The following is a 16078-nucleotide window of genomic DNA, read 5'->3' on the forward strand; positions in this document are numbered from 1 at the left end:
TAAGTTTTGCTTGTTCTAGAACAGTGGTTCTCAACCTTGACTGCACATTAGAATCACCTGGGAATCTTTTTAAACTCCAATTTCCCAGGTGATTCTAATGTGCAGCCAAGGTTAAGAACCACTGTTCTAGAATTTCATCAAATATTCAGCTAGTTTTCAAATTTCCAATTGTCCTGTGTCATATTATTCAACATTTTTTAAACTCAAGATTCAAATATGGAAAATGATTAATATATCCTTGAAAATTTCCTTCTCTAATACCTTGTTGCAGAATCTGGGTCATTTTTTCTTGTAGAATTTCTGACAGTCTAGATCTTGCTTATTGCATTGAGTGTTAACATGCTCCACTGTCCCTACATATAGATGGTATTTTTTTTTAGAGACTGGATTTTATTCAGATTTGATGTTTTGGTCTCATGCATTTTTAAAAAAGTACATTTTAATGATTTTTTACAGAGAGGGAGAGGGATAGAGAGAAACATCAATGAGAGAGAAACATCAATCAGCTGCCTCCTGCACACCCCCCACTCGGGACCAAGGTACATGCCCTTGACCAGAATCTAACCTGGGACCTTTGAGTCCACAGGCCAACGCTCTATCCACTGAGCCAAACCAGTCAGGGCTGGTCTCATGCATTTTTAATTGAGTTGAAGAATTACAGTAGCATTCGGAACAACCTTCTTTTGGTTGTAAATAACAGAGTATTGCATAAGCAAAACGGTGAGTTTTAATGGCTCATGTAACTCATATTTTCAGGGCATATCATGGACTCAGGCCTTATACCAGAAAATCATTTGTTTTTGTTGTTTTATTTTTCTCCTTGATTCTGGTCTTTTCTGAGTTTTGGCTTATTCTTGCATCCTCTCAGGTCAAGTCCATAGGAAATAAATTGATTCCTGATGGTTCATTTTCATGTCATTAGCACTGATGGGCCTGGTTTGGATCAGATGTCCTTCTGAGCCAATTAATGGCCTAAGGAAATAGGATATTCTGATTGTCCAAATGAGTGCCCAGGTGGAAGTCATCTCACTAGAACCACATGGGCTGTTACTGAATTTAAAGGCTCTTTCTCTATAAACTCACTTTGGTTTACAGATGTTAACTTATTTTACATATATATTGACCTAAGCGACTTTCTACTATATAATCTTTATATGCAACAACCTTTTTCACTGAAGTGATGGTGGAGTCATTACAGGTGTTTGGGGTAAAAGTTTGAGGGAAGGCCCCTTAGAAATGCTCCCCAAATTCCTCTTTACTACGTCTACCTACTGTTTCTTATGTGACAGGTGAGAAATGTAAAACTAAGTTTTAACAAGGCACAGGGGTGAGGGACAATGAAGGGGTGTGAGAGTGGGCGGCTGCCGGCCGGCCAGCCAGCGCAGAAAGAAAACGTGCATTTAAGAAGTAACAATGAACGTGAGGTTACCGAGTGAATGGAAGAGCTCAGAAGTGAAATTTGGTTTACCTTACCAAGTTATTCTTAAGGACAAAGTATTAGTGGTTTCATAAAACATTTCTTGGAGGTGACTTACCAGCATTGGGTGGCGGCGGGGGGTGTGGAAGTTTCCCGAGAAAGGCCACCGAGGCGGTCAAAGGGCTCACCAGGCCCATTTCTCCCGTCCGGGCCGGTACTTGGCGTCCTCCAGCCGGAGGCCGCTAAAGCATAGCAACCAGAGCTCCGCCCCTCCCGGCGACCAGCTCGGCGCTGCGTCACTTCCGGCCCTCGGCGAGGCGCATCCGGGTCAGGCTGAGCCTCTTGCTCTCGGAGTCTGTGACTGGTGGCGGTGCCGGCCAGTCCGCGTCCTCCCTGCCCGGAGGGACCCAGCCGCAGTGTCCACCGGTGAGCAGTGACCCGCGGCCCCGAGCACAGGAAGACCGGGAGGAGGCGAGGGGGCGGCCCGCGGCCGGGCTGGGCAGCTGCGGTGCGGGCTGGAGACTTGGCTCCTACGCTTGCTGCTGTCTCTGGGATCCGGGGGGCAGCACTGAGGGGCCTTCCGCGGACAGCGACCCCCTCCCCCGGCTCCCCTGCCCGCCCTGCCGGGGAGGGCGGAAGATGCCGGTGAAGAAGAAGAGAAAATCGTCTGGCGTGGCAGCGGCAGTAGCGGAAGACGGAGGCCTCAAAAAGTGTAAAATCTCCAGGTACCACCTCCCCCCACTCTTGAGTCTTTCCTCTGCTGGGCGGCCAGAGGAGAAGGAGGCGGGTCGGGTCTCCCAGGCTCGAGCTGGGGGGAGGCGCCCCCTCCCTCCGACCCCCCAATTAAACCTACGTGGTGGGCGCCTATCGCCGCGAGTCTGCGCCGGACCCACCGCGTGTTCGGTGCGTGCGCTGCGGCGCCCGGAGGGACCGGCGGAGTCCCCCGCGGCCGTCTACGTGCCCTGGAGGGTGGGGAGACGAGTGCGCACGGCAGTCGCGCTCCTCTCACCCCTTCGGCCCTAACCCCTCCACCTTCTTGCCAAACAGATCGCGGCAGGGTCGCGTCTAGAATTCCTTCGAAAGGAGCAAAACAGGAAAAATCTTGACCTGCCAACTGCCCTGGGAATGATAGGAAGGAAAGCTCCCCAGGTTGCAGTTGGCCTCCACCTTTAGCGGTCTAACCCGGGGGACCCCGGCAGGAGCCCCCTTTTCTGGAAGCGTAGAGCCTCCACCTGCGCCAAGTCCCTGGGTGCCGAATGGGGACGCCCCTGCCTGCGTTTGTCTTTTGGCATCCAGGATGCTGTTCGCTCTCAATCTAAATATTAATCATTGAGAGCTATTGTACTCTATCCTCTGGAAGAAAAAGAAAGCAGAGCTGTAGTTGTAGCTCTTTGATCCCATTGTAACATGTCATTGAGGCATCACCGCAGCATTATATAATGCAAAAGATTATTGCCATTTAGGTGTGAGGAGTGGGTTGTTTAATTCTTACTGAATGTCTGATTTGTATCTGTGGTTGGCACTTAGTGTGACAACTTCAGATGCTACCGTTAAAAGAAGACTGTAGTCAGCATTATAAAGATGAGAGAGAATAACAGAACTCTACTTAGTTATGCTTAAAATGTGAGGTAACTTACTTAGTCCGCATCTTTCTTTTTGTGATTGGTTCATTTGCTTTTTTCCTTCATTAAGCTGTTTGGGAAAACAGAGCCTAAGTATGTTTCTTGGGCGATTCCTGTGAAAGATGTTTTTTTATACCTCTTGATAACTCATACTAGAATTTGACATGGTTACTCCACTAGCTCAATTTTTATGGAACATGCAAATTAGTTCTGTATTACTCTTAACTTGTAAGTATCTTAAATATATAATGTATCAAAATGATTTAAAGTAATTACTTAAAAAAGCTAAGCAGTCATTATAACTCAAGTGATACTTTGCTCTATCAACTTAAACTTTTAAATTTGGTACCCTTATTTTACATTACTCAGTTGCAGAAATTATAGCATTTCTATGTCATTGTGGTAGTGTAACTATTTGAGCTTCTCAAGAAAAGGTTCTCTGAAGTTCATTATATCCTAGAGGCCACTTATGAACTTAATAACTTTAAATGACTTTGTGGAAAAAGAAAACAGAATCAGATTAAATAGCTTTGGCCCAATTATTTGTATTAATGCTATCCTTAGGGATTTTTTGGTTGTTTTTTAATCTGTAGAATTTAATTAATATCCTTAGATCCTAAATCGTCTTTTATCTTTAAATATCTACTTAAACTTGATAGATGATAAACAACTCTATATAGTTTTATTTTGAAATATTGATAAATTAACTATCAAAATATACTTTGTAAGATTTTGTTTTCAAATGTATATCTATTATACACAAGTACGATTTCCATGCAATTCAGAAGAAGAATTATAAAGATTTATACTTTCCAACTACCAGTCCTGCATTGAGACCATTAGGTTGAACTTCTGTGTGGTCTTGAAATCTGGGGAATTAGTTTTTGTTGATATTTTTGGAATTTGATAGTGAGCAAAGTAGCATTTGGGTTTTGTTAGCCACACACTTTTATATATAGACTACTGTATCAGATTGCAAATACTTAACTCTATTTTTCCCCATTACACCAGCTGTAAAAAATAAAATAAAAAAATACTTTGTTTAGTTTGAATTGACATAGATGGTATTGAACTTAGCTTTTCACTAAAAGTTGAGACTATAAAATTCTTAGGCATTTGTGTGTTTTCTAAGCTATTGCAGATCCCAACCCCCTGCTAGACTAATAAGTGGAGAGGAACATTTTTCAAGCAAGAAGTGCCTGGCTTGGTTTTATGAGTATGCAGGTAATGAAATTAATATAAGAAGATATCAGTCACATGCTTTACAACTTTCTGGGGGGATTCATTCATTTAACAAACTATTTATTTCAGGCCTGCTGTGTGTTGGTGCTGTGTGCTGGGATCAGGGTCAAAACTGAGGATTGTGGGGAGGCTAAGAATTTGGGATCAGGGTCAAGACTAAGGATTGTGGGTAGGCTAAGAATTTCAGGCTATGTCTTTAAATATATACTTCAGTATATATTTAGTGAGGGGGTGAAACTCATTTTCTATAAATACAATTTGTAAACAGTCAGATCTACTTACTGGTTTACATCCATTAGCGAAAATAGAGTTGATATTCTGGAAAACAAAGTATGTGATAAAACATGTTATACATACTTTCTGTTTTTCTTTTCAATATTCTTTTGAAATATTTTTGAACCAGAGATTGACATTTTCTGAAACTTCTGGGAGACATAGTAAAAGATTTTAAAACTCAGACATGTCATCGCACAACACACTTTTTAATAATTGCTATTTAGCCACTAACTTCTAGGAAAGATGCAAAAATGAATAAAAGTAAACAGAAAGATATTAATACAGTGTGACAAAGGTCATATTAGAAAGATGCACTGTGAAACTTTATAAGAGAAATATGTAACCCAGCCTTGAAATATCGGGGAAGGCTTCTTGAGGAAGCTAACTCAAACTAAATCCTGAGGTGGATATAAAGCTTTTGGCCTCGGGTGGTGTGAAAGTCAAAGCCAGTGGTAAAGCTAAAGGGTTAAGCAAATATATAAAAAACAACACTTGTTTCCCATTTATTACTAATTTATTTTAAAAAGACTTTTTTTTTTATTGATTTCAGAGAGGAAGGGAGAGGGAGAGAGATAGAAACATCAATGATGAGAGAGAATCACTGATCAGCTGCCTCCTGCCTGCCCACTACTGGGAATCCTGCAACCCAAGCATGTGACTGGTTCATAGGTCAACACTCAACCACTGAGCCCTATCACCTGGGCTATTCTAACTTCTTTATAAGCATATATGAAAATTTTGTCCCATTAGGATTTTTTCATCTTTTGAAATTAGTGGTTTTAAAGCTCCCCTTCCCCCTTTTTTCTTTCTCTTACCTGCCTCCCTATTTCCTCCCTCCTCTTATCATTATCATTCTCAGAGTGTTTGTTTAAAATAAAACAGTGAATATGCAGTCATTGTATTATATGTAGTGTAATCAAGTTAAGGTTTCAAGTGAACTCTGAACAAGATACAAGTTTAAGCTGAGAGTGGGGGATAATAACTTCACTCTTAGGATCAGCTGAGTGATCTCAAAAGCATAATTTAAAAATTGTTTAGTAACAGAGCAGATTCTTTCTAGACCAGAAAAACTGCTATTACTGGCATCCCAAGACAACCACTAACCCAAATTAAATGAAGGAAATTCATTTTATTACTGACCTCCATTTAAAATGTTGACCCATTATTCAAAATGCCATTTTATTAAGCATGATATAGAATCAAAAGGGCACTCATTTTACTTATAAAGGTTACTAGATATAAAATTATTTGGTCATTTTTTTCTTTCATGCTTGCTTGTTTTACCTCTTGTAGGGACTTTCCTGGGTAGCATAAAACTCTAGTTAAACATTTATTTCCTGTACTAGCATTTTAGTAATAGTATAATAATTGCTATCTTTATTTCAAAAATTATGCTAATTATGTAGCTTTTCCTAGTGACCATTTTGTTAAATACTCAGTGTTAGCCCTGTTTTATAGATGAGAAAACTGATGCTTAGATTAAGTAATCTGCTTAAGATAATGCAATGATGAGCCAAAATGCAAACCTAGGTCATTTTGATTGTAGATCCTATGCTTTTAACTACTACTGTCTCATGGTTTTTGTTTGTTTTTTAAATATGTATGTGGCAACTAATTTTCCTGTTGCAAAGAAAATATTAATAAGTACACTTGAGGTTAACTTATCTTTTGTCATTCATGGAATGATTCATTCAAAAAATATTTTTTGAGCACTTGTGTATCAGCCCCTCTCTAAGTGTTGGGAATATAATAGTGAACAAGTAAAAATAGGCCCTTGTCCTTGGGGGACTTGCCTTCTAATTGGAAGTCAGACAGCAAATAGGTAAGTAGGCAAGATAATTACAGATTTCGGAGGGTTATAAAGGTAATATGGTGAGGTTCAGGGATAGAAAGTAGGAAGCTTGGATTTTCAAGTAGAGTGATTAGGAAAGGCCTCTCTAGAGGTTACAATGGGCAGAGAACCAATTGGCAAGGAGGAACGAGTTATTAGCCAAGTAAACAGTTACTGTTCCATCATAAAATGGGAGTGTTGCTTATTAGAATAGAAACAATAAATGTGCCTACTGAGGTAATGCATGTAAAGCTCTTAGCCCAGTAACTGGTACATAACTAGAATTCAATAAATGTTATTTATTATTAAAAGAGTAATAGTATTACAGCATCAGATTTACTGGTTGTGTATGTTTGCAAAACAGTTCCAAAATTACCAGTATAGCTCCTATGTAGCTCATGTACAAGATGCTGTGCCATTCATTTAGCATAGATTTTTTTCCTGATCTGCTGTGGCTGACATGGTTTTATATCTACATACATAGCCAGGAACATTTCTGTATGGTTATTAAAATATTTTACCAGTAATCTTATTAACATAATATTAATACATTATATGTGATAAGCCTGATGGTTTTGCCCTTTCACAAGACCTCTCATCTTGACTAATATTTAAATTAGCAAGGATTCAGTAATATACTGGGCCTGTTACAAAACAAAAAGCATGGAAAGTAAAAGGCATGTTTAAAGTCTTACAAAGAATCAAAATTAGGGATAGAATTACATAGTCATAATAAAGTATCTAGCTGGTTCATTTCCATAGCTTTTAAATTGATTAGAAATCTGGTTTTTGTTTGAAAGTTAGTTAAATTCAGCTCCCTGGAGTAGTTTTATTGGAAGAGTATGTTTTAAGAAGAATAATTAACATTATGCAATCTGATAAGAACATAGACCTTATTTTAGATTAGATCTGTTACTACTTACAGCCTTGTACATTTGTACATTTGCAGGGAAATGTACAAGGGAAAGCCTTGTACATTTGCAGAAAGGTCTTATCTGTATCTTATATATCTTGGTATAACATAATTTAACTTGATTTTAATAAAATTTCATCACTAACTAATTTCACAGTATCTAGGGAGGCTATATTTTATAATAGTAACTGGTATTTTTTGACAAACTCTTCAGCTTTCTCTTCTAATTACAAATGATGGCAGCTTCAAGAGCGAGTCAGCTTTTGCTGCATAGAAAAATTTAGAATATATTCCTACCATGCCTTAAAAAATACCTTTGTTTTCTTCTATTACATTTTTTATCTGATATTTACTTTCAAACCACATATAAGGATGTATATTCAGATATATATACACACACATATATATATATGTCTTCAAATATATGTTTATATTTAAAACTGTACGTACAAAGAGATAAAAACATTAATGATGACAGAGAATCACTGATCGGCTACCTCCTGCATGCCCTCCCCGCTCCCCCTACTAGGGATTGAGCCTGCAACCCAGGCATGTGCGCTGACCAGGAATCCAACTGCAACCTTCTAGTTCATAGGTCAATGCTCAATCACTAAGTCACACTTTTGTTAATCTTCACCCAAGGATATTTTTTTCATTGACTATTAGAGAGAGTGGAAGAGAGAGGGAGAGGGAGAGGGGGAGAGAGAGAGAGAGAGAAACAAACATCGATTGTGAGAGAGACATATCAATTGGTTGCCTCGCACACGTCCCCACGAGGACAGGGATCAAGCCTGCAACCGAGGTACCTGACCGACCAGAATTGAATCTGCGACCCTTTAGTCCAAGGGCTGATGCTCTAACCACTGAACAGTTGGCTAGGGCCAGATATATTTTTTATAGCTTTATTGTATACTAGTGGCCTGGTGCATGCAATTTGTGTACTGGTAGTGGGAGGGGGATGTCCCTCAGCTCTCTTGCAGTCTGGGAGCCCTCGGTGGGAAGTCTGACTGCTTAGGCCTGCTTCCCGCGGAGAGCCGGCCTAAGCCATCAGTCAGACATCGTTAGCACTCCTGCAGAGGCGGGAAAGGCTCCTGCCACCGCCACTGCGCTCGCCAGCCGTGAGCCCGGCTTCTGGCTGAGTGGCACTCCCCCTGTGGGAGTGCCTAACCACCAGAGGGCAGCTCCTGCGTTAAGTGTCTGCCCCCGGTGGTCAGTGCGCCTCATAGTGACAGGTCGTTCTGTGGTTCGGTTGATATGCATATTTGCCTTTTATTATATAGGATATGTGCTTTTTAAATTACTTAACACATCTTGCTAAAAAAAATCCTCCAGGTATATATTAGGAAGTGAAAGTTTCCTATAATTTTCACCCTCTTCATCTTTTAACACCTTACTGCATAAATAAGTGCATTCTTTTTTTAAAATCCTTACCTGAGAATATTTTTCCTGTTGATTTTTAGAGAGAGTGGAAGGGAGAGGGAGAGATAGAGAGAAACACTGATATGAGAGACACATCGATTGGTTGCCTCCTGCATGCCCCCAACCAGGGCTAGGAGCCTGCAACCGAGGTACATGCCCTTGACCGGAATTGAACCTAGGACTCTTCAGTTAGCAAGTCGGCACTCTCTCCGCTGATCCAAACCTGCTAGGGCTGTGCAGTAAAAAAATTTAGACCAAAAAATTTGAAAGTGTTTTGATTAAGATCACATCATCTTAGCAGCATGGATCCCATCTGAAACAGCAAGAGTATATTGCCACATACTGGATGACTACATTCTTCTACTAAGAGGCAAACTTAAAGACATTAGCTTCACATTGCGCTTTTGAAATAAATATGGCTATATAAAATGCCACCTGAGCTGCCTTGGTTTAGTCTATGATTTATAAAGCTGGAGTATTTTTAGTCCTTAAGAAAGTTTCCCTTGGCTAATTTAACTAATATTTCAATACTATCTTCAAAAGTCAAATATGGTAAACATATTTCTATCATATTTCATATTGTTTTAGCCTTGTAAAATTGAGATATAACATTACTTTCAGGTGTACAACATAATGATTGGAGATATATATATATTTTGCAAAATAATTACCAAAATAAGTCTAGTTAACATCTATCACCACATAGTTACCAAAAAATTTATTTGTGGTAAGAACTTCTAGATCTACACTTTTAGTGACTTTCAAGTATACAATACAGTATTATTAACTATAGTCACTATGCTGTACATTACATCCCAGGGCTTATTTTTTATAACTGCAAGTTTGTGTACCTTTGACTGCTTTCACCCATTTTGCCTACCTTTGGCAACCACCAATTTGTTCTCTGTATTTATGAGGGTTTTTTTGTTTCGTTTTTTCTGTTTGGTCTGTTCTTTTTTGTTTTTTTAATGTATAGTCCACATATCAGTTAATCAGTCATACAGTATTTATCTTTTTCTGTGTGACTTATTTCATTTTTTTTTAATTTTTAAAAAATATGTTTTATTGATTTTTTACAGAGAAGAAGGGAGAAAGATAGAGAGTTAGAAACATCGATGAGAGAGAAACATCGATTAGCTGCCTCCTGCACATCTCCCACTGGGAATGTGCCCACAACCAACGTACATGCCCTTGACCGGAATCCAACCTGGGACCTTTCAATCTTCAGGCTGACGCTCTATCCACTGAGCCAAACCAGTTTCGGCTATGTGACTTATTTCACTTAGCCCTCACAGTCCAGCCATGTTGTCACAGATTTCTTTTAATCTTATCCAATAATAAAAAAAGACCTAACAATGATATAATTATTATATTTTGGGGATCTGATAACATGAAAGAATATGGGAATTGGTGTATTGACTTACATTTAGTGTTACTAAAAGAGAAAAATAAACGTATCGTTAACTTTTGAACAAATGATAGACAAACTAATTGAAGGATTAAACTTTTGTTTCTACATAACTAATGCTTTACTGTTTATTCAAGAACCAAGGCGATAGGAAAATGTTCTGGAGTTGGAATATAGTAATTCCCTTACGTCATATTTTTATAATATGTATATCTTTTATTAAAGTGTTAAATTTTATTTGGGAATATTTCAAAAGGATAATGAATGATCTTCTGTTTTAGTAACTAACAGACATTCTCTTCTGATTATTAGTAACTAATAGACATTCTCTTCTGATTGGTACTGGCACATTCTAGTAGAGTAAGAAGCTTAAACCTTATTATGTTACTTTATATCTATGCACAACAGTTTTCTTTAGAGCTCTCAATAAATATTTTTTAAGTGGATAGATTCAAGTTATTGTACAAACTAGTGATATTAATGCTGATTTTTAATTTTTTAATTTTATTTTGTAATGTATTTTAAGAGCATTTCAAAAATTTAAAATGTTAAATTCTATAGCAAATGTTTATACTACTTTATCAAAGATATGTCAAAATTCAAAATCATCTATTTGCAAAAATGTTATGGTATATTCATAGATGCCTTTAGCATAATTGTTTATATTTTATGTTGATATTAAATTATAACAATAAAATATATAAATTATTTTTGTCTTTGAAGGTCCTGATGAAGTTGTAGGGCCAGAAGGAATGGAAAAATTTTGTGAAGACATTGGTGTTGAACCTGAAAATGTATGTTTTATTTTTAAGTAGAATGAAATATAAGTGGGGTATAGCATATTCATAAATTTCTAAAAATTTGGATACCTAATCTTATGTGAAGATTTTGTTTCTTCATGTTTATTGTAAATTTTTACTTAGGATATTTTTAATCAATTTAAATTGGGCCCAAGTTCTTTTTCTTGATACAAATGTCATTTGTAATAGAGTAAGGGTGATTCTACCTTCAGAAACTGTTAGAACTTTTTATTTTTATTAAATTAGTCCCATCTAAGTTTCTTTATAGATAATAAATCCAAAGGTTGTACTCTTTAATATTTGAACAAAGGAAATAGTTGTATAAAAATGCTGTCCATAATAAATATAGACATGATTATCTCTATGCTGACTTTTCCCCTATCCTTTATGTTCTGTTCTTTCCAGATTATTATGTTAGTTTTAGCGTGGAAATTGGAGGCTGAAAGCATGGGATTTTTTACCAAGGAAGAATGGTTAAAGGGCATGACTTCGTTACAGTAAGATATTTTTTTAAAAAACAAATTTGATGGGCTATTTGAAGATCTTAATATATATTTTGTGCTTTCCAATTTTCAGGAGTAAAGTTTCACATTATATAATCAAATTGATTTAATCTATAACAATCAGTTTAGGATTGATAAAATTTATACTGTGGTTTGGCAAAATATGAACAGTTACTCCATTTTTCATATTGTCTGTTAAATAATTTTAGTACAGTCCTATTTAAATTCATTGACTCTTTTGATGGGTGAATTAGAGGTCCATGATGAAATTTATTTACTCACAGGTTGTTTGAGCAATAAAAGATTTCCTTCTCTGAGTATAGAAATCTGTGTAAGGAGTTTGTTCCTTTGGCGATTCTAAGCTCTGAGGCCTCCTCTCCTCTTCAGTTTTATACTTGATCTAAAGATGAAATTTGAAGATAGAATTGTATAGCACTCTCAATTCTTTTTTGCCAAATGAATCTCATGAAGAACAAGAGTAGAAATGCTGTATGGCTCCCCTACAGCCTGTAGCCATTATACAGTAGTATTAGGATGATGCCTTTGAACACTGTCATAAGCTTGTCATAGAATTGCTTCTTTATAAAAATAACTTGATTTTTGTCTTTCCAGAGTAAAGTAGACTTAATTTCAGAGTCAGTTAGCAATTATGTGGCAATTTTATATCATGCTTCTAATGTTCATGCAGATGTTACTAATTATCAACATTCTAAAATAGATGAATCATCTATACTAATAATTGAGGAATATGCAAATTGTCTAGAACGTCATCACGTAATGACCAGTCAGGACGGGAACGGGGCCGCGGTGGAGAGCTCTCAGCATGCCTGTGCTGGGGGTCTGAAGGGTGTGGAGAGGAAGGTAGAGCAGATAGGCAGTTAGGGCGATCAGGCCAGGAGGGGAATGCAGTTAGTCAGTTAGGGGGATTAGGCCAGGAGGGGAGAACAGATAGGCAATTAGGGGGATCAGGCCAGGAGGGAAGAGCAGTTAGGCAGTTAGGGGGATTAGACCAGGAGGAGAGAACAGATAGGCAGTTAGGAAAATCAGGCCAGGAGGGGAGAGCATAGGCAGTTAGGGGGATCAGGCTGGCAGGGGAGAGCAGTTAGGGCCATCAGGCTGGCAGGGGAGCAGTTAGGGGCATCTGGCAGGCAGGCAGGTGGGTGGTTAGCAGCCAGTGGTTCCAGATTACGAAAGGGATCCCGGATTGGAGAGGGTGCAGCCCAGGCTGATGTATGTCCTCCCTCCCCCACATGAATTTTGTGCACTGGTCCTCTAGTGAATTTATAACATCTTTGAGCCACAAACTGGGGTACTTGTTTGCTGTATGGTTTCCTGTTCCGATTATGCTTTTATTAACACATTTAACTATTCTTTACTACTTGTTTGACTGTCTTTAACTTTCAAAATATATGATTAATATTTAATTGTATTTGTTCATATAGGACTTAAATTTTCCTATTTGAATTTTCAGTGTCTAATATTTTATAATTCTCTTAATTAAGCAGTATTAATATACAGAATATATTTAGGTAAAAAACCTTGCTCATATGAACCAAATCCTAATTTCTAGAATCTATAATAATAAAAGCATAATATGCTAATTAGACCGGACAGCCGAACATCGTTCTGGACAAAGCTGTGGCGGCTGCGAGGGATGAGAGCAGTGCCTTTCCCTGATTGGCCCAGTCGCCTCCCACAGAGGGAGGCTAGACTGCGGCTTAGTCCCATTCCCTGTGGGGAGCAGGCCTAACCTGTCAGTAGGACATCCCCTGAGGGATCCTGGACTGTGAGATGGGGCAGACCACGCTGAGGCAACCCCCACCACCACCCAGTGCACGAATTTTTGTGCACCGGGCCTCTAGTAGAACATAAAATCAACCATCTGACTTCCATTAAGTATAGGTGAGAAAAAGAGTCTGGGTCCTGGGTGCCAGAGGAAAGTCGGTGCTCGCAGTTGTGGGAAGGAAGGGCTACTCAAGGACAAATTTTGTGCATTTGTCCTCTAGTATAATAATAAAAGCATAATATGCAAATCGACCAAACAGCAGAATGACTATCCAGAAGGCTGGGAGGCAGTCAGCACCAGGAGAGTAGGAGGAGGGCAAAAGGCAGCTGGGACCGGGAGGCTGCGAGGGCCCCCGAAGCGAGAGCTGCGAAGGCCTACCCTTGCACGAATTTCATGCAAGCCTCTAGTTCTAATATAATCAAATACCAGTTCATACCCATAAATTCTTTTACACAAAAAGACAATGTAGTTTTGAAAAGTCTGCATGAATAAACAGCCTTAAAAAAAATATGAAGTGCTAATATTTAAACTATTAAGCATTATATAATTATAGATTTTAATTAATCAAGATTATTATAGTCCACTATCCTTGACCACTGTATATATTTTAACTACTAGACTATTTTATTCTTTAGCGGAGCTCTACTAAAGTTTTCTAGGGTTAAAATTAATTAATTTCAAACAACTGATAACTATATTCAGATAATTTAGGAACCACGAAGTAACTACACCTAGGTTAAGTTAAATATTAAAAATATGAAATATTTATAACAAGAACCAAATCTGTTAAGTTTTACATTGTGTGATTATTATATAAAACCAAATATACTAGTCTGTTAAGTTTTACATTGTGTGATTATTATATAAAACCAAATATACTAGATAAGTATAAATTTAAATTTTAGACTTATACATACAGATTCCTTTGAATCTCGTAGTTTAAATTTTGAACTATTTTATTCCTTGCAAGATTTTTACAAGATTCAGGGAATAATAGGACTTAGCCCATTGAGAAAAGATGCTTTGTATAGTTGACCTTTGAACTGTGCAGGTCCACTTACATGCAAAATTTTATCAATAAATATGTTAAATATGCATAACATCAGTGTTATATACCTGGTCGAACTCCCAAGTGGACAATTTGCATATTAGCCTTTTACATACAGATAGAGGCCTGATGCACAAAATTTGTGCAGGGTAGGGTCCTTAGGCCTGGCCTCCCCATCTCCCTCTTCCCTTGCTCCCTCAGCGCCCTGCCAACTCCGCTGGTTGCCTGTCATGTTCCGTGCCACCCCCTGGTGGTCAGCACATATCATAGAGCGCGATCAAACTTCTGCTCTCCTGGTTAAACTCCCAAGGGGACAATTTGCATATTAGCCTTTTATATGTATAGAAGATAGCTTGTGAACTGCCTATAAGAAAGATGTGCTAATAAAAAAATATGTTCATGGGTTAGTCAATTTCTATCCTTGGACTCAAGGCCATATGCTGCTAATTATTCAAGAATATATATTAGAAATACTTTGTGTTTACACATTTGTCTTATACAAAGGCAATATATATCAAACAATGCAAAAATGAATTAAAAACTCTTTGGTTTAAAAATATATTCAAAGAAGCAGTACAAAAAAGCAGTAATAGTAGTCCAAAAAGCAGTTATAATGCTAAGTAAAATGTCTTATAATTAATAAGCCATGTTTCAACTGTTAGACATTTCAATAGAACAGACTGAGCTAAGTAAAAACTAGTTTATGTTCTTTGCATACTTTTTTGTATACGTATTTTATCTTTCTCTACAAAGCTAATTAAAGGTGGGAAATAAGCCAAAGCATTTCATACTCCAACATTATTTTAATATGGCATGTTAAGACACCTAGATAAATTGCAGAATTTAGTCTTGGTTGTAAATACTATGATTTAAAAGTTAATAGGGCCTTCTGTTTTATAAAGAATGCTAACACATATTCAAAAGAATGTCCAAATGAAAGTACAGTATGGTAGACTGGTAATCCTGAAATTTAAATTCTAGGTCCTCACTCTGCCACAAATGAACTATTTAAACTTTAGCAAATACTTACCTCAAAAGGAACATATCCTGCTCAGAACTGTGTTAGGCAATTAACACATATATGCTCATTTTATTTGTGGATTGTCTATTAGTGTTATTGTTTTAAAATGAGGAAACAGACTGAAAAAGGTTAAGTAACTTGCCTAAAGCCACATGAGAGAATTTGGAATTTTAACCACACTCTCTTTGACTTGAACCTTTGATCTTCACTTTATCTCTGTCTTAAGCTTATTGCAATCACATCCTAACTATCACTGTTTCCTTGTATCCCTCTGGAATATAAAACATTTGGTAAATGTTTTATATTAATTTGGTAAATGTTAATTTCTTGGATTCTTACCTGCTTGGTGACTTGTCAGATACTATTATATGAACTTTACAGTTTTGTTTGAACTACAGTTATTCACTAACCTTTCCCTAAATAGGACATTTTGAAACGTCGTGTAATCAAATAAATATATAATCTACTTTGTATTTTATTTTTGGTATTCATATTTTTATTTAACAAATAGTTTTTGAATGCTTCTCTATGCCAGGCCCTGTGTTGTGCTAGGAGAATGTTTTTCAAACACTGATGCTAGTGAGAGGAAGAACTTCTAAATGGAGGGAGGTGTCTTTTATCTTTTTGCCCTCCTGAATTTCAAATATAATAAAATTTTGCTTGATATTTTATGTGAAACTGTGAGTCACGTTACTAAAAAATGTGAAAGGCACTGCTTCCAGAAGCTACGAAGATTTAGAATATGACACTCCCACTTAAGATGGATCATGACAGGGAAAGGAGTACATGTTA

General features: G+C 37.6%; 1 protein-coding gene across 6 annotated transcripts in view; it reads left to right on the forward strand.

Annotated features, from left to right (window-relative positions):
• The window catches only part of DCUN1D5 (defective in cullin neddylation 1 domain containing 5), a 69269-nt gene that overhangs the window by 40479 nt on the left and 12712 nt on the right, over positions 1–16078 (forward strand). For 2 of the 6 annotated variants that reach the window (XM_006775233.2, XM_015571449.1), the window contains exons 3-4: positions 10852–10922; positions 11334–11425. In XM_006775233.2, coding sequence (XP_006775296.1) covers positions 10852–10922; positions 11334–11425 — 163 coding nt within the window. Of the gene's footprint in view, positions 1–1532; positions 2143–4171; positions 4264–10851; positions 10923–11333; positions 11426–16078 lie in introns of those variants that run through there. The other 4 variants (XM_006775232.2, XM_015571452.1, XM_015571450.1 and 1 more) reach the window with 4 other exon arrangements.

Source organism: Myotis davidii, unplaced genomic scaffold (genome assembly GCF_000327345.1).
Source record: "Myotis davidii unplaced genomic scaffold, ASM32734v1 scaffold8, whole genome shotgun sequence".
In the NCBI taxonomy this organism is placed as follows: Eukaryota; Metazoa; Chordata; class Mammalia; order Chiroptera; family Vespertilionidae; genus Myotis; species Myotis davidii.